The sequence below is a fragment of the Bipolaris sorokiniana genome (genome assembly GCF_000338995.1).
Source record: "Bipolaris sorokiniana ND90Pr unplaced genomic scaffold COCSAscaffold_6, whole genome shotgun sequence".
Lineage (NCBI taxonomy): Eukaryota > Fungi > Ascomycota > Dothideomycetes > Pleosporales > Pleosporaceae > Bipolaris > Bipolaris sorokiniana.
This window is the reverse complement of record NW_006911900.1, coordinates 904,226-925,347: the sequence shown is the minus strand read 5'-3', so window position 1 is coordinate 925,347 and position 21,122 is coordinate 904,226. Positions and strand designations below refer to the sequence as shown.

Here is a 21,122-nt window from a genome sequence, read left to right as displayed (position 1 = left end):
TCATCACCACATCCCCATCAGTCCCGGCTGCTGTTCCTCTCGTCAGCTCGTCGGGCTCCCGTGCTCCTTCTCACACCCTCGACGCCCACCATATGCGACACTAGCCCCCAACCCGCTAAACACCACCTTCCCCCCCAGCGTCCACTCATCCGCCACGCCCACCAAGCGCCACTGCAAAGACGCCCGCCATGCGCGAAGTCAACTTCAGCATCCCGAATGCCAACAAGGCCTCGGTCGGCATCACCACCGCCCTCTATGACCGCCGCGCCCTCGACTGCACATCGACCCTGCCGCTCATCAACTCGCTCAACCACCTCGCCTACCTCACCACATCGTCGGCCCGCATACGCGACATCCTGACCGTCGATGGCGGCATCGAACGCCTGATATGCATCCTCAAAGAAGGCCGAAGCAAGGACATGATGGACATGTGGAAATGGAACCTCGCCTTCCAGTGCATCTTCAACATCGGCGTACGCGGTTCCGAGAGCGTCAGGACGCGTGTTGTCGAAGCCGACATGGTGCCCGTCATCGCCTCGATTCTCGACAACTACATCAAGGTCGTCGACAAGATGCGGGCTAGAGCAGAGGCCGAGATGCACAAGTCGTCGCGCCTGGGAACCTCGAGCCGCCACCACTCATCACGCACCGGCGAAGCTGCCTCCAGCTCCGCTCACCGAACCGACCGATCACGACGCATCATCCCTCCTCCCATCGAAATCCCCAGGCCCCTCGACGCACCGCTGGCCGAAACCACGCCCGTCCCTACCTTCTCGCTCAGCTCACCACCGGAGCGCACCACTTTTGCCCGCGGCCGGCCCCCTCACCACCATCACCATCGTAGCCATGAGAGCCGAGCACAGCTGTTTGGCGCTCCTCCCAACAACACACGCAACCTCACTCAGCCCTTGGTTACTGCCTTGCCTTCCATGGACACAGCACCCGATGCCTTCACCCTACGCCCCGTGCGAGATGCCGACCGTCTACCATCGATGCTTCCCGCTCTGCAGGGCGAGATGACCTCCCAACCAGAGTCACCCACTACGCCAAGTGCCCCGCAGGCACGCCAGACGAGCCCAAGAGCGGGGCTGGCCAGAACCCGCCGCCGCCCATCCATTCGACATCAATTATCCGTCTCTGGCGAGTCGGATCTCGAAGCGCCGCAAGACGACATGTCGGCAGAAGCTCCCACCGCGGCGGGCCCGGCTGTAAACGAACCAATCGTAGGCATTCAAAACAACGAGATTAACATGGCCGATATTGTTGGCAACGCAGAGATGCTCGATGCAGGTAACACTCCCGTTCCCATTGCGGCACCTTCCGAGGGCACCGACGAAAACAACGAGACCTTCAACATCACCCACCGCCCAGCGCTTGATGGCAGCATCATCAACCCCACAAACACCCCGCCCAACAACCCCATTACCGGCTTCTCTCCTCTGCCCCCGACTATCAACGTTGTAAACACCAACCCCCCGCCACCATGGTACCCTCGCTATGCCCAGGAACGCAATGCCTCGGCTAGTGTGTTGGCTGCCATGCCCCGTGACGAGGATGTCCTCATGTCTCTGCAGCTTCTGGCCTACGTATCAAAGTACTGCAATCTGCGTTCCTATTTCCAAAAGTCCCATCTGGTACCCAAGCTCAAGATTGGCATTGAACTTTTGGATGGCGAGGTGTCTACTCCAAAGGCTGCTGATGAGGAAGAGGAAGAGCTCGAAGAGTATGAACTCCCAGACGACTTCAACATCTTCCCTCTTGTAGAGCAATTCACCGTCCGCCATCACACATCGGATATGCAGTACTGGGCCAGCGTTGTTATGCGCAACCTCTGCCGGAAAGATGACTCCCGTGGAGGCATCCGGCAATGTGCATACTACCAATGCGGACGCTGGGAAGAGTACACACGCCAGTTTGCAAAGTGCCGCCGCTGCCGGAGGACAAAGTACTGCAGCAAAGAGTGTCAGAAGAGCGCGTGGGTCTTCCACCGCCACTGGTGTGTGGCCGCTACCTAGGATGTGCGGATCATACCTATTCTTTAATTGTTGTTTTTCTCTCTTGCAAATCATCCATCATCATCGTCGTCATCATCGTTATTATCATCATCACCGCCAGTGGGATTGTTCATCATCTCCTGGCTGCATATCGCATGGCGCTGGGCAATTGCTTTCGTTTTTTCAATGTTTTCTTTTGTCAGAATCTTCTTTCCTCTTTTTATTATATTTTCTCTGTTCAAAGGTGCAAATTAATTAATGAGCGACACGATTACTGGATACCACACAAACAAGGTTTACAAAACTAGTACCAAATCAATTACTAGTCAGAATGCTTCTTGTTCTTGTTCTTGTTCTTCTTCTTCTTGTTCTTCTCTCGGGCAGCTATAAAAAGGGAAATCTAGGGGATTGCAAGCGAAGTGCACAAAGACTGTCTGAAGCAAAGGCCTGCAAAGGCAATAAGCAGAGTGAGGAGAGAGAAAGAGAGAGAGAGAGAGATCACTATACCATTTCATTTTTTGGAGCGCAGCATTGTTAGCATTTGGTAAAACCGGAGTAGTAAAGGGTTTCCGGCGTATTGAGTAGTGTCTGTGTGTTTATTTTGGTGCAATTGAAATGCCATGCATTTAGACCTGTCTTTGTTTGTTGGTCTGTCTGTCTGTCTGTCTGCCGGGTCAGGTTTTGATCTTATTGGTGATGTTTTTTAAATGTGCGAGTCTTTGATATGTAATCCCATTTATCGTACATGCGTATAGATTTATGTTGAATTCGAGTAGAATTTTCTTCCCATGTTCATTTGTCACTATCCAAGATAAATTTGATTGACGACTTCTTCCAAGCTGTTGCTTGCAAAACTAGTTGACCATTACCCCCATCCCTCTTTCTTTTAAAACACATGTTCTTCTTCCTCCCTCTCCCATGTACACTCACACAATCCTAAGCACCACCCGCTCCCACTTCCCAGACACCACCCTCTTCCCCGCCCACTTCTCAGCAACACCCTCAATATTCCCCGCATCAACAAGCACATCCCGAACATTAACCCGTAACTTCCACACACCCACCCTCCTCCACGTTCCCTTGATCAACCCAGGAACCAGCATCAACCCCGCAAGCCGCCGCTGGATATTCTTCGCACCCGCAGTCCTCACAACCTGGACTTCAGACAGCAGCCCATAGACCGCATCCCGTGGCGGCGACGCCCGACCAGCAGGGTCATCAGGATAGTATTCCAGCTCTGGATCCCAGCGGAACCGGCGATCCGCAGGTACTGCACTGCTATTGCTCGCTATATCTTGCATCTGCGCTGCTAGATCAGCCGGCCAGTTGGATTTAACGGGTAAAACGCTCGTCTCGAGTGTTATCTGTGCGCCTGAGAACTCGTGGGCTGCGGTGTCGGGGGCGTGGCGTGCGGCATGGCCGGGGAACTGGAATCCCTGTGGTTTGGCTCAGAAGATGTCGTGCCACGCGACGAGATGTGGTGAGTTGAGTGCTTTGGACCGGATGAAGAGCGAGTTGTCGGCTAGGAGGAAGGGCGTCTGGTAGTATTTGTACATGGGGATGGAGAACCAGGACCAGCTGGGTGGATTAGGTGGTGGCAAGGGCGCCGTTTTACCTTCTGCTGCGGACTCTGCGGATTTGTCTGCTATTATCTCGGGGGTCCATATGGAATATGGCACTGGATTGCCGTTGGGAATCAGGTTCTCGATGCGGATGAGCCAGGAGGGTTTCTTGTCTACATACCAAAGGAGCGCAGCGGGAAGGATCTCGTTCCATAGTCCAGCGAGGTATGTCAGGCGGCCTAGATAAGAAAATGCACGAGCTATGCCTGCAGATGCTACGATGCGGTCCTTTTCGAAGGAGAAGTTTCGACTGAGATACTTGTTGACGATAATCCACCAATCGGTGAGGAAGGAGAGGATAGTTGGGTAGGAGAGGCTTATCACACTTGCGGCATGAATTTCATAGACGCTATCTAGAAAGTATCGGGATTTCCCTTGGTCTCTGCCACGCTTGGGATCTATTATAGTTACAGGTGATATGGTTGATACTGGCACGGCATTCGGTCCTAATAGCTCGTCGTAAAAGTGATGTGAGCACTGTCGTATAAAGGTCTTGTGCCTGGACATCAATGTACGCGGACTCAAGATATGTTCTTGGAATATCTAGGCACGACAAGGTCGCGGCCAATTGTGTCACTTTTCCAAAATCCTCAAGATTGTATTGTACGAGACAAAGTTGCTGGATTGTGTTTGATACTTCGCATGCAACTCAACATAAGCCACTCCAAGGATTCACTCTCAAAGGTACGCATATTGTAGTTGCATCTTAACCGAGACCCTATTTTCTCCGCTCTCATAGCTCGCTAGTGCAAGATCTGCGCAGTACAACCCACCAACGGTGGAAGAAATACCATATGCCCGTACACACTTGACCTAGCTCTTCTACATTCATATCATCGTTGCTTAGTCAGACAAGCAGCATCTCGCTGTACGAGAAACAAGAAAAAATAACCACATGTGCTGACAGATAATAAAAAAAAAAGGGGGGGGCAAGACACGAACCTTGTGATGCAAAGTAAACTTCATACACATAATCATTTCTTGCCTTCCCCCCGTCCCCCTTCAAAACCCAATCCCCAATCCACCCACCCAATCCAAGATCTACCCCGTCGATCCAGCACCCTACCCCCCACCCCCACGTAAGTACACTACGGATTGCCACGGAACTTGGCCTCAATTGACGGATTTCCACGTCTATCCTTTTGGCGCCACTACACCACAAGCAGAGAAAGAGAGACACTGTCAGATTTACGTATAAGGGTGGGTGAGAAGCTTAAGGTTTAAACTGGGTTAGTACAGGGCGACTCGGTGGGAAAGAGGGGAGCGAGAGAGAAAGAAGGGGGAGGGGAGGGAAGGTGGTTAGATGATTACGTCAGCGCGAGGAGGGAAAAGAGAGAGATGATAGATGAAAAGAGCCGACCGGTGATTAACAATGTACAGACTATTAGGAGTACGTAAGTAGTCGTAAACAAAGAGCCAAGTTGTTAGCAGGAAATAGTAAAAAAACTTAATACGGAGAGATTCCCACATCCTCAAAAAAGAGAGATGCCAAATACCAATAATATTTCGCACCATTGTCTAATCATATTCTAAAAACATGCGTGCTGGTGCTATGCGCCTCAAGATTTTCCTGCTCTTGAGATGCAGAACGCATATAGCTATATCAAAACACGACCCAGTTCCCCTTGTCTAAGCCCTTCCCCCAAACGCCAGACATGATTATAGGGGTAATGGTCTAATGTCATATATATATACCCAAGGGGGAAACGCCCGCTACGAAGACATAAATACAACAACAAAAAATGACGTCGATGGTGCGTGTGGTCGTAAAGATATGCCGCACGTGGCACTATTGATAAAAAAGGTGCCGAAGCACACGAGACTAGTGCGGTGGGCGAGTTTAGGACAGGCCAAAGCTGTCCGTGCGAGGCGTTAAGATGGGCCGGAATGTGAGTCAAGGCAATCTGAAACTTTAATGGTCAGAGCGTGCGCCAAAATGGCGCTGACGTATTCCGACTTCATAATTGGTACTGATGAAGACCGTGAATGATGGCATGCACAAGTCGGTGCGGTGTGAGGTTGATTTGCTTAAGAATAGCAATGCTCAGATGATTTTTCAAAGAACGCGGTTTCTAACGTTATCGGTTAGCAGGATTCACAACATTAACAAGTGGACAATCTCACTTTCGGAGCGCTGTTTCCAGGCTGACAACACTGAGCTCAGAGTCATCGGGCAACTCGTTGAGAAGAGGCAGAATGGAAGCGAACTTTTCGCCGCCCTTGTATGCCAGGACAGCAGGGAGGACGTCACGGTCGAGCTCTGCTTCCTCGCCATGCATCTTGACGAAGCGAACAGTGTCATTGCGTCTTGCTACCTCACGCATGAATACGCAAACTTGTTGGTCAAGCTCAATCTATTGGCTGTTAGTGTGTTGCACATAAGAAGGGTATCGCTGCACAAACCTCTTCAGAATAGATGAATACAAGCACGGTAGTACCCGAGGCGGTCTTGTCAACGGCATCAAGGTACCCCTCACCGTCAACTAGCGGCATGGTACCGTAGACACGACGGCTAGGGCTGTTTGTCCTTGACCGCATCTTCTCGCCGACATTCTGCAGCTCCTTGAGCCTAGCCTCACGCCATTGGCGCATGAAACCTTCATCGGCATCTTCGTCGCTCGAGGCCTTGTCGTCGTGGTAGGCAGTAACGGTGTATGATGTAGGCGGGGAGTTCTTCTTCCAGGTAAACCGCCTTGCTTGCTTCTTGGCCTGCTCAAAGGCCTGGGCATCGGCAATGACACCCTTGGGGCCCGTGTTGGCCTCTGAGCGGCGGTTGGGCATGTAGTAGTTGGCACGCATATCGGCGGGAATGTCGAGTTCGTCGTCGGTGTCAATCTTCTCGAGGTAGTCGGCAGCAGCACCAGGGGATTCTGGTTCGGAGACGTCGCTGTCGTCGTGGCGGTCTTCAGGGTGTCTGGAGTCGTGGTCCTTGTCACGAAGAAGCTCGTTGAATTCGTCTTGAGCGGCTGAGGTGGACGGATTCATGGCGGAAAAAAAAGAAGCGGAGCGGAGACGGTGGGAACAGGGAGGTTATATGTGTGAAGAGGTGCCGGGTGACGCGTTGATGGTGAAAAAAAGGAAGGGGTATGTGTGCAAGGTTGCTGGGAGTCTGTTTGGGGTGTCTGGGATGGAGGAGCGCCGGTGACAGGCTTGGCGGGGCTATTTTCGAAGCGGTAGCGTGGGTTTCAGGGTAGTGATTGGCTGATGGGGGCGAGAGGGGCAGTGAGAATATAGGGCCAGGGCTGGAGGAGTGTAAGACTCGGACGCTTGGGAGATGGTGTTTAGGGCTGGTAAGGGCTGGTAAGGGCTGATGCTGACCGGAGGGCTACACGACCCTCGAGGGCGACTCCCCACTCGGCCAACATAGGGGCCGCCCGTGAGCAGAGCGTCCGCATCTCTCGAAACGGCCCTCGAAGGTCGAAACGTGCTCCCGTGCTTACTCGCCCAATTGGCTGCTCGCCGGTGGCGCCCGCTGGCCCACAGCATACGCAGCATGTCCAAGGCTGAAACATGGTCCCGAGCCATCTGCTACTCCTCCTTCGGCGCCTTGTTTCCGTATAGACAAGATCAGACAGACGTCACCTGTAGCCTCTGCCTTGCTGCTCTTGTAACGCCTCAAGTCGTCTCAGCTGCACAGGGGAGACCAGGCTGAGGGTTGTGGAACGGGAGAGTTTGGGCCTCCATCACCTCCAAAAGGGCTGACGAGAGAGAGAAAAGCTGCTTACCATGCTCACTCCCTTGCTTGCTCCTCCACGCCCTCACTCGGGGAATGATCGACTTGTTCTTACCGGGGTGGAGCGCTGTACCCCTGGTGTGTGGGTGTATGTGGGGCCTCCGGCTATGCACAACTTCGACTGACCTTCTAGAAGTATGAAGCTGGCACTTGTTTATCCTCCGCCTCTTGCGCACATGGCAGGTGCTCTCCGCGATAGCCGTTAATGCCTGGCAGCCGTTTATGCCTTATATCGCGGGTATACAAGCTCTTCCCGGAACCCATCATTTCCCCAAACTCCATGAGGCATTGCACTGCCCAACGCTAGAAATCGCCATCCTGGTTCCTGTCTGTCGAGGGGTCACGCGTCTCCTTGTCTTCCCAACGCTCGTGTGCGCACTCTAACTTCGTTATGACAAGGCTACATGTGCGCCTATCACTCCCATTAGCGCCACGACGTGCACGATTCTAGGACCCTGGAGCTGTTCCATCCCTCGGTGCTGTATACTGTTTAGCGGTGTGACATTCGGCTGGCCCATGTCCCGGGGACAACCTGGTTCCATCTTTAGGCTGTGCGCCAGTCACGAGTGCGAGCACTGCCCATCACGCATATCCCAGGCACGGCACTCATCTCCTATGCCTCAATGCCTCAACAATGCATCTCTCTCCACGGCCACCGCACAGCTCAAGGCCATAACAACACCTCATCAACGTAAAATGAAGTACATGAAAAACTCGCTAAAAAACTACCTATCCCACCCTGGCTCCTGCCATTTCCTCTTCCCACTGCCCAGCAAAATCGTACACATTCAAGTCCCATGCACTAGACAGCCATGATACATCGCTTCTTCATTGCCCCATCAATGGAAAATTACAGAGCCATTGAAAGCAGACCAAAATCCAAAACATACCCCTATTCCACATCTCCGTCTTGCACACCAACCCTCCCCCCTCCCTTCTTCCCACCAAACTGCAACAACAATTCGTCGCTTTTTTTAGACATTGGACAGAACGCAACGAGAATACACGGTCGAACGAAGATTCAAGGCACACTACGTCTTGCTCATCTACGCCCGACCGCCTGCCCGGACATCAATAGATAGGTGCGACGCAAGTGCTTGCCTTGCCCAAGAAACTAACACACCAAAGGTATGGAAAAGGGAACGTAGAAAAAAAAGTATATGAAAAAATGGAAGCACACAAAGGAAAAACCTCTCCGGGCGCCTAAACACCACGTGACAGGAGAGCCGCGTCAATGTTTCCAAGGGTTGCTGTATATTATAATCTTAGAAGTAGGGTAGCTCTCAGAAGACTCCTGGGTAAGTAAGATGCAACAAGGGGGTATGGGTATGCCAGGAGTTTGCAAAGATTGCCGTCATCGATTGTAGTTTGCCAATATTAGAAAGAATAGGCGCACACGTCCGGTTGGCGTCGTTACATGGCGTCGTGGGTATTTGGTCGTCTTGGTGCGCTTACGCCCAGATGCGCAGCTATTCCGAGTTAGTTGTTTCGTTGGCCAACAGCAGACAGCAACACTTACCATGGAGTCCCATGAACCAGTGCAGAGACTGAGCGCATCATTGCTGACGCCCAGACAGCTGACACGGTTGTCGTGTCCTTGCAATGTGCCTACACGCTCGCCGCGCAATACGTCCCATACCTGACAAGCCTGTTAGCGTACGGACCAAAAAAAACAAAGAGATCAGCATTGCCCTTACCTTGCACTCAAAGTCATCGTAACCAGCGAATAGCAGACGACCAGAAACGGAAAAGGCCACAGATGTGATGCCGCAGACGGGCTCGGGAATCTGCCAAAATGCACATTAGTAATCAATATAAAAACAGTTCTGATCATGTCACATGGCGCGTACCTGGTATGAGGCTAGCTCGCGGTCGGCGCGGATATCAAACAGGCGACACGAGGCATCGTCGGAGCCGGTACCGAAAGCGTTGCCGTTGGGGAAGAACTGAATGGCGTTGATATCGGAGTCGTGCGCAGCAAACGTCTGCACACACTTCTGCTGTCGGATATCCCAGAGCTTGGCGAAAGCATCACAAGCACCAGAGACGAATTGGTTGTGGTCGAGCGGGTTGATGCTCAAGCTCATAACGTCGCCAAGATGATCGGCAAACTCGTGTACCTTGGAGCCAGTCTCGAGATCCCAGAGCACGCACGTCATGTCGCCCGAGGATGTGAGGATGCGCTTGTCGCTGATGAATCGGCAGCAGCTGAGGTATCCAGAGTGGCCAGACAGTTCACGTGCCACGCGTGTGGGACCTTCCCTTGCCGACAGGTTGTAGATGGAGCAAATGTTATCGAGACCACCGCAGGCAACGTAGTTGCCCGAGGGCGAGTAGGCACAGGTCATGACCCACGAGGAGCGAAGGGGGATGGCGTGGACCTTGTTTGTTGTGTAGGCATCCCAGATGATCAGCTTGCCGTCCTGCGAGGCCGAGACGAGATGGCGGCGGTCCGTCGACCAGTGCATGGCGTAGATCTTGGCGAGATGGCCCTTGAGGGTGCGCTTTGTTTTCATGGTGAGGCGCGGCAGGGCCTCGACGCGATCTCTGGCAACATCGCGGACTGGAGCAGCGTGTTAGCAGTGGACATGGCAGGCGTTGGAATGCAGCGACAGGCATTGACAGGCGCGGATCACGTACGGGTTGTGTCAGCGAGCTCATCCTTCTTGCGCTTTATCCGGTCCTTGAGGGCCTCAGCGTCGCGTCGAGCGAGCTGGATCTTCTGTTGTATGGTTTCCTGGTTCATGTCGGCCATGGGGGCAGGCGTTGAGGGCGGATCAGGTCAAGAGGGCAGGAGGCGCGAAAAGGCGATACGGGCGGATCCAGGGGCCTGCAAGGAGCGCGGTGGAGACGGGCGGGTGAGGCGGCAGGCGAGGAAGCGATGGACAAGTGGCAGCAGCAACAGCAACAGCAGCGGAAGAGGGCGCGCAGAGCGAAGTCAATTGCTGGCGCGGAAACTCAGCGGCAAGCAGACAGGCGGTCGTGGGGGTGCGTGAAGATGGAAGGGATGCGAGGGCTTTGGAGATGGGCGAGGTTACAGGAGCGGCCCGGGGGTGAGCTCAAGCTTGGCTTAGCCGAGAACGCCAGCCAGCGCTGAAGATCAGAGGCCGTTCGTCGCGGTTGGCTGTGGGCAAGGGTGCGCCGCACGGCAGTATTGCGGGCGAACGGCAGCAGCGCTGAGGGGCAGAGCAGATTGCCGAAGCAGTGGGGGGTGAAGTCTATGTAGCACGTACGTAGTAGTATAGTAGGTGAGTATGTGTATATCTGGAGTGCAGCGAGCGATAGGGGAGGGTGCGAGGGAGTGGGAGTGGGCCTTTTCTGCCCCGTCGAGACTGGGACGCGGCATCGTCCCTCTCCTGCGCACACGCTTGACCTTGACCAACAAGGCGCGCCTGCTGCAATCTCCTGCAGCGCGCCTCCTCTTTGGGGCCTGCCCACCGTCTGGGCCAATGAGCTCCGAGCTGCCTGTTTTGGCTTCCAACCCGCCCGCCCAAGGCCACTCGTTAATTGATTCCACCCTCTGCTTCGAGAAAACCTCTGAAGCGCCACTAGATCGGTCCACCCAAGTCTGGTAGACAGTATATGATTCCCTGTCTGCCTACTACTTAGTTACTTAGTTACTTAGTTACTTACTACTACCTGCTTGCCCATCGCCCTGTCACTCCCCCATGTCTGTGCCTGCCCTGCCCGTCCATGCCGCCTTCGCGAAGCGGCTGCCCAAGATCGAGGTATGCCCACAATGCTCTCCTCTAGCCCCCCTGATTCGGCAGCCAGGCCGCCAAGCCACATTAGACTCTGGTTCGCAGCGCCACTAACGCCACGACTCAGCTCCATGCTCATCTTACCGGTAGCATCAGCCGCGAGTGCCTGCACGACATCTGGACCGCCAGCAAGGCTCAGCGTCAAGATATCGATGTGCAAGATCCTCTAATCGCCATTCCGCCTGGCAAGGTCGACTATGACATCAAAACGTCAGCCTCGGTTCCATTACCTGGGTGCTTGTCAGACGCTAGCACACAGCTAACCGGGCCGCTAGATTCTTCCCCCTGTTTTCCTCATACATCTACCGTCTTTGCAGTGACCTGCCCAGCATCGAGTATGTGTTTCTTGTCGCACACCGGGCTGGGTATTGATATAGGCCAGGTATTCGACCAAACATGTGCTGCGTGCATTTCAAGAAGACGGCATAGTCTACACAGAGCTCCGTACAACTCCAAGAGCAATTCCCGAACAAAACGTCTCTAGGGAAGACTATGTTAAAACCGTGCTAGACGTGCTCAAGGCCCACAATGCCGACAGCACAAATACCATGCGTGCTTTTCTCATCCTCTCCATCGACCGCCGCAACACCATCGCGGAAGCTGAACAAGTCGTCAGCCTCGCCATCAAATATCAGTCTGCAGGGGTCGTGGGCATTGACCTCTGCGGCGATCCAACCAAAGGCGATGTTCGTATCTTTGGCGACAGCTTCGCTCGAGCAAAGGCAGCAGGCCTCAAGCTGACACTGCACTTTGCCGAAGTCGAAACTTCGGCCTCAGATACGGAGCTGCAAACTCTACTTTCGTGGAAGCCTGACAGGCTGGGCCACGTCATACACGTCAAGGATGAGTTTCAGAAGATGATTCAACAAGACAACATTGGTGTAGAACTCTGTCTCAGCTGCAACGTGCAAGCAAAGATGATCACGGGCACCTACTCCGACCACCATTTTGGGACATGGCGGCGCAGCACCGTTCCCGTGGCCTTGAGTGTATGTCCATTTCTTTGCTTCACACAGCACTACTGGTAGCTGATTTCTTGCAGACAGATGATGTTGGCGTTTTTTGCAGCCCGTTATCACAAGAGTACTGTCTTGCGGCGCAGCATTTCCAGTTAGACCGACATGAAATCAGAGCGCTGTGTGAGCGAGCAATCGACTCAATCTTCGCCGGCCCGGAAGAACATGCCCGTCTTAAGCAAATCTATGCAACTTGGGATGGATGGGATGCGTAAGTATAAAGAATTAAATTTTGCTTCAATCGGTGATTCTGATATGTTTTCTTTCGTGAACAAATGTGTCAACCTCGCATAGCTCATTGGCAAGGGTTTTACCATCTAGTCAAGATACTTATCCTGATATGTTTCATCAGGACATGCTTAGCTCAAAGGCGGATAGAAACACAGACTTACCAGCATGAGCCGCCAAACGGGTCTTTTCATACCGCGCATCCTTCGCTGGTGTGTTGAATACATCGCAACGGATGTGGTAGTACTAGCGCTCTGGTGACACACAGACTGATAACGGGTGCTGATATCTCGGCAGAGAGTCAAGCCGCCAGAATGCCCGGTTCCCTCCACAGTAGATCTTCACCCACGCGCCGGGGCCATGTTCATGAGGTAGCGATTGCAGCGGGTGCTGACTATCGTATCCGTAATACTCCACTACCTGCTTCATGCGCGGATCGGCCCTCCTCTTTCCTAGCGCAACTACATTCTCCGCTTCCCTTACAGCACCATCGGCATACTTATGTAATAGAATAAACATTTCCAAATACAGGCACCGGGAACCGGAAATGCACACGACCAACAGGTGTACCTATGGTCGCACCACACACGACAATGAAATGCACAACTCTTGCGCTAGCTGCTTTCCAACCGTTGGTCCTTCCTGCTTCTTTTAGACTCCACTGTAACAGTCGTGCTTTCCAACTGCACAACACACAAATATACTATCTTCATACTCTCATCATGATCGTCGTCGAGTGACCGGGCCGGTGCAAAACGTAAACATCGTCGGATAATAAAGCCATAACCCAGGATGCGGTCTAGTCCTTAGACGGCCAATATTCGGGCCCACTATCATCAAGCCAAGCGGAAAATTTTGCGCACGCCTTCCTGGTCCGAGGTAAGGCCTGGCCACCTGCATCGCTTATCAGATGCAATAAAGGTTGGTACTGTACCTGTACATCTGATAATCATCCGCTTTATCAGATCCACTGCGATCATCTGGTACGACGTAGCTAAACATGGGTGTCCTAGGGTGTAAGTACATTGTTTGTGAAGATTTGCGGTATGGCTCTGTATTAACTAGTTTGTGTAGCTTCCAAGTCAAGTAATGGTGATGCTAGCAAAGCCATGGAAAAGAAGCTTATCATAAAGCTTGGTATGTATACCACGGCTTCTGTTGTTGCATAGTCATACTAATATTCGTGCGGCCAGATATCTTTATCATGGTCAGTTGTCTTGCAGATATTGGCCCCTCATGGCTAAATCTCGTTCTAAGGTCTATTGCTGCGCGTGCTACTTCTTCAACTACCTCGGTGAGTCTTGGTGTTGGGTTGACTATATGTAGCAACACTGATCTGACACGGGGCAGATCGTCAGGCATTTGCAAATGCATACGTCGCTGGTCTACGGGAAGACCTTAGCCTTAAGAAAAACGAGTACAGCATTTTGCTGTCCATGTATACCAGCGGGTAGGTATCATCTGCGAAAGATTTCCTGTCGTCTTAACTAAAGCAAACGTGTAGTCTAGTCGTTGGCGCGATTCCACACAGTCTCATCATCCAGAAAATTCGTCCTAGCATATGGCTTCCGCTCACCTTGATACTCTGGTCCGGTCTTACCATGTGTTCTGCAGCATGCAAGAACTATCCACAACTGTGTGCAGTCCGTTTTTTCCAGGGATTGATGGAAGCCAGCCTTTACAGCGGCACCATGTACGTCATGGGATCATGGTAGTAAGTATAGAAATTATTCATAGAAGCTTGCAAACCTTTTAGAGTCTACCCTCGGACATGTAAGACTTACCATATTTCTTAGCAAACCATCCGAGATTGCGAAACGAGTAGCCATTTTTACTGCGATAGGACAAGCGGGAAGTATGTTTGCAGGCCTCATGATGACGGCCATGCACAAGACCATGAATGGTACTGCAGGCTTGAAAGGCTGGCAATGGGTTTTTATAATTGGTAGGCATGTCGATGTCCCTTCAACGCACGACTTTACTCACACATATAATATAGATGGCCTCATGGGAATCCCATTCGGACTATTTGGCTTTGTAAGTCCCCGCTATCCGAGCGCGTTGGTTCTCAGATGCTGACAAGCTACAACAGTTCACATTTCCTGATCTTCCAGCAACGGCCAAAGTATTCTATCTCAGTGAAGAGGAAAAGCAATTTGCGGCATCTCGTCTACCACCCAAGAAAGCCAACACACACAGCATCAACCCGAAGAGCCTTATGAAGCGCGTTCTCGGAACGCCTCACATGTAAGCAAGCATTTTAACTCAACAAGCATGTGAAGCTTTTACTGATACCCTCGCAGATACATCTTGACATGGTTCGCCGTCACTTCCGGCATGCTCGAAGCTTTCGCCTTCCAGGTATACTCGATCCCCCTCTGCCTCCACCCCAACGAAGTATCTACTCACACGACCAAACTAGGGCATGTTTCTTCTCTGGCTCAAGTACCATGCCAAACGTTTCTCGCAGACAGCTATCAACACCTACCCCCTGGGCACCCAAGCTGTAGCCATTGTCTCCCAAGTCACCGCCGGCTTCATCATTGACCGCACCGGCCAACGCCTTCCCATGGTCATAGCCGGAGCCCTCTTGCAACTCGTCACCGCCGCTTTGCTCCTCGTGCGTAACCTCTCCGATGCAGGCATCTTCACTGCGTTCTACCTCAGCGGCACCAGCTTCGTCGTCAACCCCATCATGTTCAGCTGGGCAAATGAAATTTGCTCGCGGAGCGGCGACGATGCTGCGAGGAGCGTGGTGCTGTATGTCATGAGCATGGGAGGTCAGCTGCTATACACTTGGTGGGGTATTGTCTTGTATCCTGCTACAGACGTCCCGTACTGGAAGAAAGGCAGTATCACGATGATTGTGGTGTGCGGTGTGTTTATAGGAACTGCTTTCATCGTTAGATGGGTAAGTCATTATGATCCTGAAACTTTGAGGATTTTTTTTCAAACTGACATCATAAATAGCTTGACAGGAACACTGCTGTGGTTACCGACGATGAGACAGTCGCATCTAGTGATGGTGCGTCAGCAACTGCAATTGGAGAGACGCCGAAATCTGGCTAAGTCGCAATGCTTTTATTTGAGTCGGAGAATGGGAACCTGCAAATGATGTATACATGATCTGCACGCATCTTATGATAATATATGTTATGGTATCGCTCTAATGGTTTATATCTGTTCTACTTGAGTGTATCAGATTGTTGTTTTGCGAAAAGAAAATTGCAGCTGTGTTGTGATATACCATTTTGTTGTTTTCTACTTTGTAATTCCCTCGTGGACCTGCTACTTGACAAAGATACAAGCCAAAGGGTGACTGTGCTCCTCAAATATGAAATATGTACTTCTTTGAGACTACATTTGGTAGGTGTCGAGTCCTATGAGTCCAGCACTCAGATCAGACCAACTATACCCAATACTCTACATATGAGACGTACTCACCCGTTGTCGACGCGGTACCTAGTTCGACAGGATTGGTTCTGTTTGAGCTGATGTATATTTCCTGCGACCTGTTCTACTAGAAAGTCCCTTTTCGTCAACTTTCAACTTCCTGTGTGTTCAGCGAATGAGCGGTTCTTTTGGTTTTTTTTGCATGTCGTAGTAGCGTGGGCATTCTTCTAAACATGTTGGCCAGAAAGTATGAGAACGTTGTCTTCCTTATTCTTTAATCTTCATGCTCCCCACGGTACATTATGTATTCAGGAAGTCAATGTTGTTTTGTGCTCATCGTGGTATTTACGTATAAGACCAGGGCTACTGAACATATTTATCTACAACCATTTTTGCTTTAGTTTTCACCAACTCCAGGAATTCAAGCTGTCAGCCTTCCCCAATCAATACGCTAAGCATTCTAGACCGCAGTGCAATGCCGGTGTGCAAAGAAGACTCACATGCGTCGACGTTGATAAGACTCAAGTGCCGGCAGAGTCCAACCGAGCTATGCTACTACGCGTGTCAGCAGCGGCACAATGCAGAGTCAAGACAGAACTCTATTTGCTCGAAATCTTATTTCAGAGAAGACAGAAGCTTATCGCCGCCGTCTAGTGGATGTGGACGCTAGCGGTCGTTATACAGGTAGCGTGTGCACAATGGCCGAGAGTCATGGTAAGGCTGGATACAACAACCCGACTACTAATGCAGGTACCGGGCGAAGGAACAAACTTGGGTGACGAATCCGGGCTTCACTCACAACAACCGTTTCCAACGCCGCCTCCGCCTCCGCTGTCCCTTGTGTGTGAAACAGTGCCTGATACACCTGCGCCCGCTCGCGGATTCCAGTCAAGCAGGTTTGTTCAACAAAGTAGTGCCATGTCTTTGTTCAAGGCGACAAGAAAAAAAGAGGCCGAGGCACGTCAACGCAACGCCAAAAACGGCCCAGCACGCACGTGCCAAATCCTCGTTCCCAGCGCGCCCCCAACAGCCAAGCCCTGTCAGGGGCAAAAGACGCAAGACGCACAAAATATGTGGAGAAAGAGAAAGAAAGGAAAAAAAAAGGGCCCTCCCCCCAAGCTTGCTGTATCCGGCTTTGGTTTTCTTCCCCCCCCCCAACCGTAAATCCAGGAACACGAGGTTTTGTCAACAAATCTGCGTGTGTTCGTGCTTTTATGCTGGATTACCAGAAACCAAAGCGCCCTGCTATTTATCACCCAACCAAAGCCATCTGCGCACACTACACAAAGCCCCAGAAAAAGAAGAACAAGAATAACTAAGCTCACCCAATAGCATACCCCCAAAGCCATCCTCGTATACCTACTCGTCCAACCCTGCCCCCCCAAGCGCCCTTTCTTCAGCTTGCACCTTGCCAGACCCGGAGAACCAACCATTCGTGATTCGCACACATGAGAGAGAGTGAGAGAGAGAGCAGCCCAGCCCAGGCCACCCCGAAACGCAACCCCGTATACTTTGTGCTCTAGGGTCCCCGTCCAACGGAGATTGACCGAAAAACGCCATGTGCGCACGCTGAGTGGCTGCCACTTTCGCAAGCGCCGCGCCCGCTAGCGACAAAAAGGCCTTTGCTCATTCTTTCCCTTTGCTGATGGAAGCGATTCAATGGGCTTGCGATGGCTGTGGCTTTTTTTTTCTTTGGGCGGATGGGCATCGTATAGGTCACGCACTCTTTTCTTTTTTGCTTTAGGGGGGTTAGGGTTGCGATTGTGGGGGAGGCTTTTATTGGGCGTAGTAGATAGTTACTACAAAAGGGTATATGAGGTGTTCGTTTGCTTTGTTTTGTTCTGTTGCCTCTTTTTTTTTGCTGACTGCTTGGCTCTTATCTTTTGATTGTACGACTTGTTCAACGCATTATTATTAACTGCTTCAGGTATATGCGTTACGTGACTCTTGGGCATATAAACAGCTTTGTCCCTTAAATTATCGTTGTTGCAAGCGAACTTATAGGGGAGGAATATTCCTTGGCTATCACATCTAACCCCCTGGATTCCCATCACTGGTTGGAAACACAACTGTTACTAGTTGTCCTTGAAGAACCTGTTTCAACTCTCCCTCTCCGAAAAAGACAATGGTTAGGGTTATTCTTGCAGTAGCGGGCTTCGTTGCCGTCGCGCTTGCCCAGCAGTCAACTTGTAAGTTTGTTCATGTCTCTGCATGAGGCATAGATACCTAAGGCAGGAACATGTTTGCTGATACAACCTTCCTTTCAGATACGGGCCCAATTTTCGACGAAGATACCGCGCCCTACTTCGGTAGCTCTGGACTTGTGTTCCCTACAAGTGCTGATGGTACACCTGCGTTTCCGAGCGCTCCAACTATCACTCCCTCAGCCAGCTCTTCGACAATCCCTACTCCCATTTCCAGCTCCGTTTCCGGCTCCGTTTCCAGCTCCATGCTCAGCTCCATGCTCAGCTCTGTGCTCAGCTCCATTCCCAGTTCCATTCCTAGCTCTACGCTTTCGACAGCCGTCTCGCAGAATTCCACTATTTCGTCCTCCTCAACCACTTCGAGCGCCTCAACCATTTCGAGCCCAGCAACCACTCTGAGCTCTTCGTCTCGTTCATCTACATCTGTCAGCGTGTCGCGTACTTCGAGTTCTACGACTGAAGATGCTACTACAAGTAGGCTAACCCCTTCTTCGACTTCGACAGGTGCGGCCGCCACCAACTTTCCAGAGGCTCTTGGGATCATGGTTGGAAGTCTTGTGGCTGGTATGGCCATGCTTTAGGTGCTTATGTAGCGGCCCGCGATTTTGATCTGCATGTCAGCAATAATTTAAAATGAGTATATGTTATTAATGCTTCAGTATCCATAGAGACAAGACACTGCACAAGAAGAAAGAATTCATCCATGGATCGTTTCGACGTAACAAAAAAGGGTATAATTGTGATGTACTCGTGGAAGATGACTTGAACCCTTTTAATGGAAGTCATCGACGCGCATACTTTTTGACCCAGCAAATCCAACGCCTTTAAACGCCGCCACGATGCAATTGTATTCAATCTGAGGCTTATTCTTCCATAGCTCCGACCTCTGTTACCGACTCTGTCGCCTTCGAGTAGTAGGCCTTGAGGTCAATCTTGAAGTCGGCCATGGCCACACCGAACAACTTGAGCAGGGCTGTCTGATGACTGTTCATAGGCTTTCCCTCTTCGGCAATTGTGTATGGAGCATCCAGAATGATCTTGCCCTTGTCGAGCCTCGTTGGCATACCCCATTTCCTGATGGTGGTTTCCATGCTGTGCGGTAGCGGTACATCGTCTTCCTCGGGCAGCTCTCCGCCTCTTGAGTAAACGATTCCAGCGGGTACAGTGAAGGTTTGTGTAGCGACTACACCGGCACGCGCAAAGTCGGTTTGGGAGTAGTTGGCAAAGTACTCGATGATCTCGCTAGGCTCACGGTTTGTGAAGAGGAGGCCTACGTTTCCATTGAGGTGTTCAGTGAGCTGTGAAAGATTGGTGAGGTGCTCCTCTGCTGGTGTCTGGCCGAGCGCCTTGGCCATGACTTTGGTCTTGCCGAAGAAGAATCTGCGCAAACGTCTGTGGTCAGCGGGATGCGGCGAACAGGGCTCAAAACGCCATACCTGCTGTCTGCAAACTCAGCGCGCACTTCCTTGAGGTACGAATTGCGCATGTTCTCCACTGCGAAAACAAAGATGTGCTCAAAGTTGTCCGCCGCTTCCTGAACATTGGCAAAGAGCTTCAAGGAGAGCTCCTTGCCCTTCTTGTCGGTCTTGGTAAGGTGTACGACCTTCGCGCGCTTGGACTTGGGCATGTTGGCGGTGTTTTTCGGGGTTGTCGCAGGTTGTATGTGGTGCTTAAGAAAAGTTCGAGGACCCAGGTTGCGACGTCCAAAAAAATGAGCGGGGAATTTTGGCGAACCGCCGATTGGTCCGGCCACGGCTCACCTCCGTTGTGCAACTTTGACATCGCTTCGGGTCTGCAAACCTCCAGACCCAACCTATAGCCACTCGATATGGTTTGCCGATGACATAGACATGTTGGATTTCATGGAGAGCGTGCAGCATGCTTTCTACGAGGCATCGCACTGGAATGTGGACAGTTCGTATGGCGCACTGAACGCGTCTGCGCGAGGTACGTCACACCTAATGTTGCTTTACCATGTTGCATGCTGATGGCACATTGTAGCATTGCTCGACTTCGACATACCCAGAGGGCTGCGCATGCAAATATCCTCTCTCGCTGCCCCAAATTTTGCCACATCATACACTTTGGGTAGTGTGGGTGTCGTCGATGGTTCAGTCTCCTACCTCTACTCGTCGTTGCCGCTGCGCAAGGAGTTCAAGACATCCCACATTGATCTGCACAGTGTCGTACGAGGTTATAAGCACACTAAAGAGCTGAGACGACCGGACGAGCAGTGGTGGTGGGAAGTATGGCATGCTGGTCAACGGATAGACCGGAGAAGTAAGCATTTTGACTTTATCCAACCCGCAGCACGACTAAGTATGAACAGATACCCTGTTGTACGGGCGCATATTCCTCCCCCAGTCTCGGCTCGAAGCACTCTATCTGCGACGTCTTACCCCGACCCGCCAGCTTAGAATTGCTGCTGTGAGCGACTCCAACCTTAACAATGGCGGCACAATCCTTACCCTTCTGCAAAACGACTTCGGCAAATATAGCACAGAGTATATGTACAGCACAGACTCTGCTCTGATGGGCGTTCGCGGCTTATACAACTTCGGTTCTGACCCCAGAGTTTCGCCGACGGAACCTGTGACCGGGTTGCACACGGAGCCTGCTTATGGCCGATTCAGTGCAGGCGCAGAGCTGTACTATGGTATTCTCAATAAGAGCGGCGGCATCAGTACGGGGTTGCGATTCGCTACCCTTCCCAACCATTCGGGATTTCCGTACACTATGACGCTGACGCTAAACCCATTGATGGGAAATATTTCTTCCACCTACGCTGTCAAGGCCGGCCCGAACCTCGCTCTCTGCTCCCGGTTCGACTTCAATTTCTACTCTTACGAAAGCGAGCTACAACTTGGTTGTGAACTATGGCGCCTACGTAATACGGCTGATATTGACTGGGCTGTGAAGAAGCTACGCACAGACTGGAAACGCCCAGCAGACTCACCCACGGACGAGGTTTCTGGGGTATTAAAGGCCAAGGTTGATCAAGATTGGCGTGTAGGGGTGCTGTGGGAGGGAAAGATTAAAGAACTACTCTTTACCCTTGGCGCAAGCCTGGACCTCAAGAAAAGAGAACAGATATTCCGATCGATTGGTGTGGAGCTGCAGTATGCCTCATGAGGGATGACAATCGCAGGCATTTATTTTTCGCTTACCCGA

General features: G+C 51.7%; 9 protein-coding genes across 9 annotated transcripts; 5 read left to right on the top strand and 4 right to left on the bottom strand.

The window, feature by feature from the left end:
- The first annotated feature begins 96 nt into the window (after positions 1–96).
- Positions 97–2,170, top strand: COCSADRAFT_316329 (uncharacterized protein). Its single transcript, XM_007701284.1, has one exon. It carries the CDS (start codon positions 189–191, stop codon positions 2,013–2,015), a length of 1,827 nt encoding a protein of 608 aa, XP_007699474.1. The 5' UTR covers positions 97–188; the 3' UTR covers positions 2,016–2,170.
- Positions 2,171–2,904: 734 nt separating this feature from the next.
- COCSADRAFT_356192 (uncharacterized protein) lies at positions 2,905–4,137 on the bottom strand. The gene is made up of 2 exons (XM_007701283.1): positions 3,467–4,137; positions 2,905–3,430 (listed from the first exon to the last, which is right to left on the bottom strand). Exons 1-2 carry the CDS (start codon positions 4,121–4,123, stop codon positions 2,921–2,923), a joined length of 1,167 nt encoding a protein of 388 aa, XP_007699473.1. The 5' UTR covers positions 4,124–4,137; the 3' UTR covers positions 2,905–2,920.
- Positions 4,138–5,582: 1,445 nt separating this feature from the next.
- On the bottom strand, positions 5,583–6,749 carry COCSADRAFT_316315 (uncharacterized protein). Its single transcript, XM_007701282.1, has 3 exons — positions 6,020–6,749; positions 5,741–5,970; positions 5,583–5,688 (listed from the first exon to the last, which is right to left on the bottom strand). Exons 1-3 carry the CDS (start codon positions 6,599–6,601, stop codon positions 5,673–5,675), a joined length of 828 nt encoding a protein of 275 aa, XP_007699472.1. The 5' UTR covers positions 6,602–6,749; the 3' UTR covers positions 5,583–5,672.
- A 1,866-nt stretch (positions 6,750–8,615) lies between these two features.
- On the bottom strand, positions 8,616–10,205 carry COCSADRAFT_316295 (uncharacterized protein). Its single transcript, XM_007701281.1, has 5 exons — positions 9,990–10,205; positions 9,200–9,912; positions 9,047–9,136; positions 8,869–8,988; positions 8,616–8,818 (listed from the first exon to the last, which is right to left on the bottom strand). Exons 1-5 carry the CDS (start codon positions 10,102–10,104, stop codon positions 8,801–8,803), a joined length of 1,056 nt encoding a protein of 351 aa, XP_007699471.1. The 5' UTR covers positions 10,105–10,205; the 3' UTR covers positions 8,616–8,800.
- Positions 10,206–10,990: 785 nt separating this feature from the next.
- On the top strand, positions 10,991–12,377 carry COCSADRAFT_116142 (uncharacterized protein). Its single transcript, XM_007701280.1, has 5 exons — positions 10,991–11,077; positions 11,178–11,320; positions 11,386–11,445; positions 11,493–12,099; positions 12,153–12,377. The coding sequence occupies exons 1-5, from the start codon at positions 11,018–11,020 to the stop codon at positions 12,339–12,341; spliced, it is 1,059 nt and encodes a 352-aa protein (XP_007699470.1). The 5' UTR covers positions 10,991–11,017; the 3' UTR covers positions 12,342–12,377.
- Positions 12,378–13,001: 624 nt separating this feature from the next.
- COCSADRAFT_141294 (uncharacterized protein) lies at positions 13,002–15,672 on the top strand. The gene is made up of 12 exons (XM_007701279.1): positions 13,002–13,370; positions 13,429–13,495; positions 13,552–13,561; positions 13,612–13,648; positions 13,705–13,804; positions 13,859–14,068; positions 14,151–14,299; positions 14,354–14,391; positions 14,447–14,601; positions 14,658–14,715; positions 14,777–15,265; positions 15,325–15,672. The coding sequence occupies exons 1-12, from the start codon at positions 13,355–13,357 to the stop codon at positions 15,421–15,423; spliced, it is 1,428 nt and encodes a 475-aa protein (XP_007699469.1). The 5' UTR covers positions 13,002–13,354; the 3' UTR covers positions 15,424–15,672.
- Positions 15,673–17,753: 2,081 nt separating this feature from the next.
- On the top strand, positions 17,754–18,674 carry COCSADRAFT_316232 (uncharacterized protein). Its single transcript, XM_007701278.1, has 2 exons — positions 17,754–17,936; positions 18,015–18,674. Exons 1-2 carry the CDS (start codon positions 17,873–17,875, stop codon positions 18,530–18,532), a joined length of 582 nt encoding a protein of 193 aa, XP_007699468.1. The 5' UTR covers positions 17,754–17,872; the 3' UTR covers positions 18,533–18,674.
- A 140-nt stretch (positions 18,675–18,814) lies between these two features.
- Positions 18,815–19,578, bottom strand: COCSADRAFT_88975 (uncharacterized protein; the record flags this gene model as incomplete). The annotated part of the gene is made up of 2 exons (XM_007701277.1): positions 18,815–19,331; positions 19,388–19,578. 2 exons carry the CDS (start codon positions 19,576–19,578, stop codon positions 18,815–18,817), a joined length of 708 nt encoding a protein of 235 aa, XP_007699467.1.
- Positions 19,579–19,801: 223 nt separating this feature from the next.
- Positions 19,802–21,083, top strand: COCSADRAFT_88517 (uncharacterized protein; the record flags this gene model as incomplete). The annotated part of the gene is made up of 3 exons (XM_007701276.1): positions 19,802–19,898; positions 19,953–20,231; positions 20,281–21,083. The coding sequence occupies 3 exons, from the start codon at positions 19,802–19,804 to the stop codon at positions 21,081–21,083; spliced, it is 1,179 nt and encodes a 392-aa protein (XP_007699466.1).
- Positions 21,084–21,122: the final 39 nt, after the last annotated feature.

Excerpts from the sequence above, each read along its gene's own strand:
- COCSADRAFT_356192 (XM_007701283.1), bottom strand. The coding sequence starts at position 4,123 with ATGTCCAGGCACAAGACCTTTATACGACAGTGCTCACATCACTTTTAC. Across the intron at positions 3,431-3,466 it reads CACTCAACTCACCACATCTC|GGATTCCAGTTCCCCGGCCA; the intron begins GTCGCGTGGCAC and ends GCCAAACCACAG.
- COCSADRAFT_141294 (XM_007701279.1), top strand. Across the intron at positions 13,649-13,704 it reads CTACTTCTTCAACTACCTCG|ATCGTCAGGCATTTGCAAAT; the intron begins GTGAGTCTTGGT and ends GACACGGGGCAG. Across the intron at positions 14,069-14,150 it reads TACGTCATGGGATCATGGTA|CAAACCATCCGAGATTGCGA; the intron begins GTAAGTATAGAA and ends CATATTTCTTAG.
- COCSADRAFT_116142 (XM_007701280.1), top strand. The coding sequence starts at position 11,018 with ATGTCTGTGCCTGCCCTGCCCGTCCATGCCGCCTTCGCGAAGCGGCTG. Across the intron at positions 11,078-11,177 it reads AGCGGCTGCCCAAGATCGAG|CTCCATGCTCATCTTACCGG; the intron begins GTATGCCCACAA and ends GCCACGACTCAG. Across the intron at positions 12,100-12,152 it reads CCGTTCCCGTGGCCTTGAGT|ACAGATGATGTTGGCGTTTT; the intron begins GTATGTCCATTT and ends GATTTCTTGCAG.
- COCSADRAFT_316315 (XM_007701282.1), bottom strand. The coding sequence starts at position 6,601 with ATGAATCCGTCCACCTCAGCCGCTCAAGACGAATTCAACGAGCTTCTT. Across the intron at positions 5,971-6,019 it reads TATTCATCTATTCTGAAGAG|ATTGAGCTTGACCAACAAGT; the intron begins GTTTGTGCAGCG and ends AACAGCCAATAG.
- COCSADRAFT_316295 (XM_007701281.1), bottom strand. The coding sequence starts at position 10,104 with ATGGCCGACATGAACCAGGAAACCATACAACAGAAGATCCAGCTCGCT. Across the intron at positions 9,913-9,989 it reads TGAGCTCGCTGACACAACCC|TCCGCGATGTTGCCAGAGAT; the intron begins GTACGTGATCCG and ends ACGCTGCTCCAG. Across the intron at positions 9,137-9,199 it reads GCGAGCTAGCCTCATACCAG|ATTCCCGAGCCCGTCTGCGG; the intron begins GTACGCGCCATG and ends GCATTTTGGCAG.
- COCSADRAFT_316329 (XM_007701284.1), top strand. The coding sequence starts at position 189 with ATGCGCGAAGTCAACTTCAGCATCCCGAATGCCAACAAGGCCTCGGTC.
- COCSADRAFT_316232 (XM_007701278.1), top strand. The coding sequence starts at position 17,873 with ATGGTTAGGGTTATTCTTGCAGTAGCGGGCTTCGTTGCCGTCGCGCTT. Across the intron at positions 17,937-18,014 it reads GCTTGCCCAGCAGTCAACTT|ATACGGGCCCAATTTTCGAC; the intron begins GTAAGTTTGTTC and ends CCTTCCTTTCAG.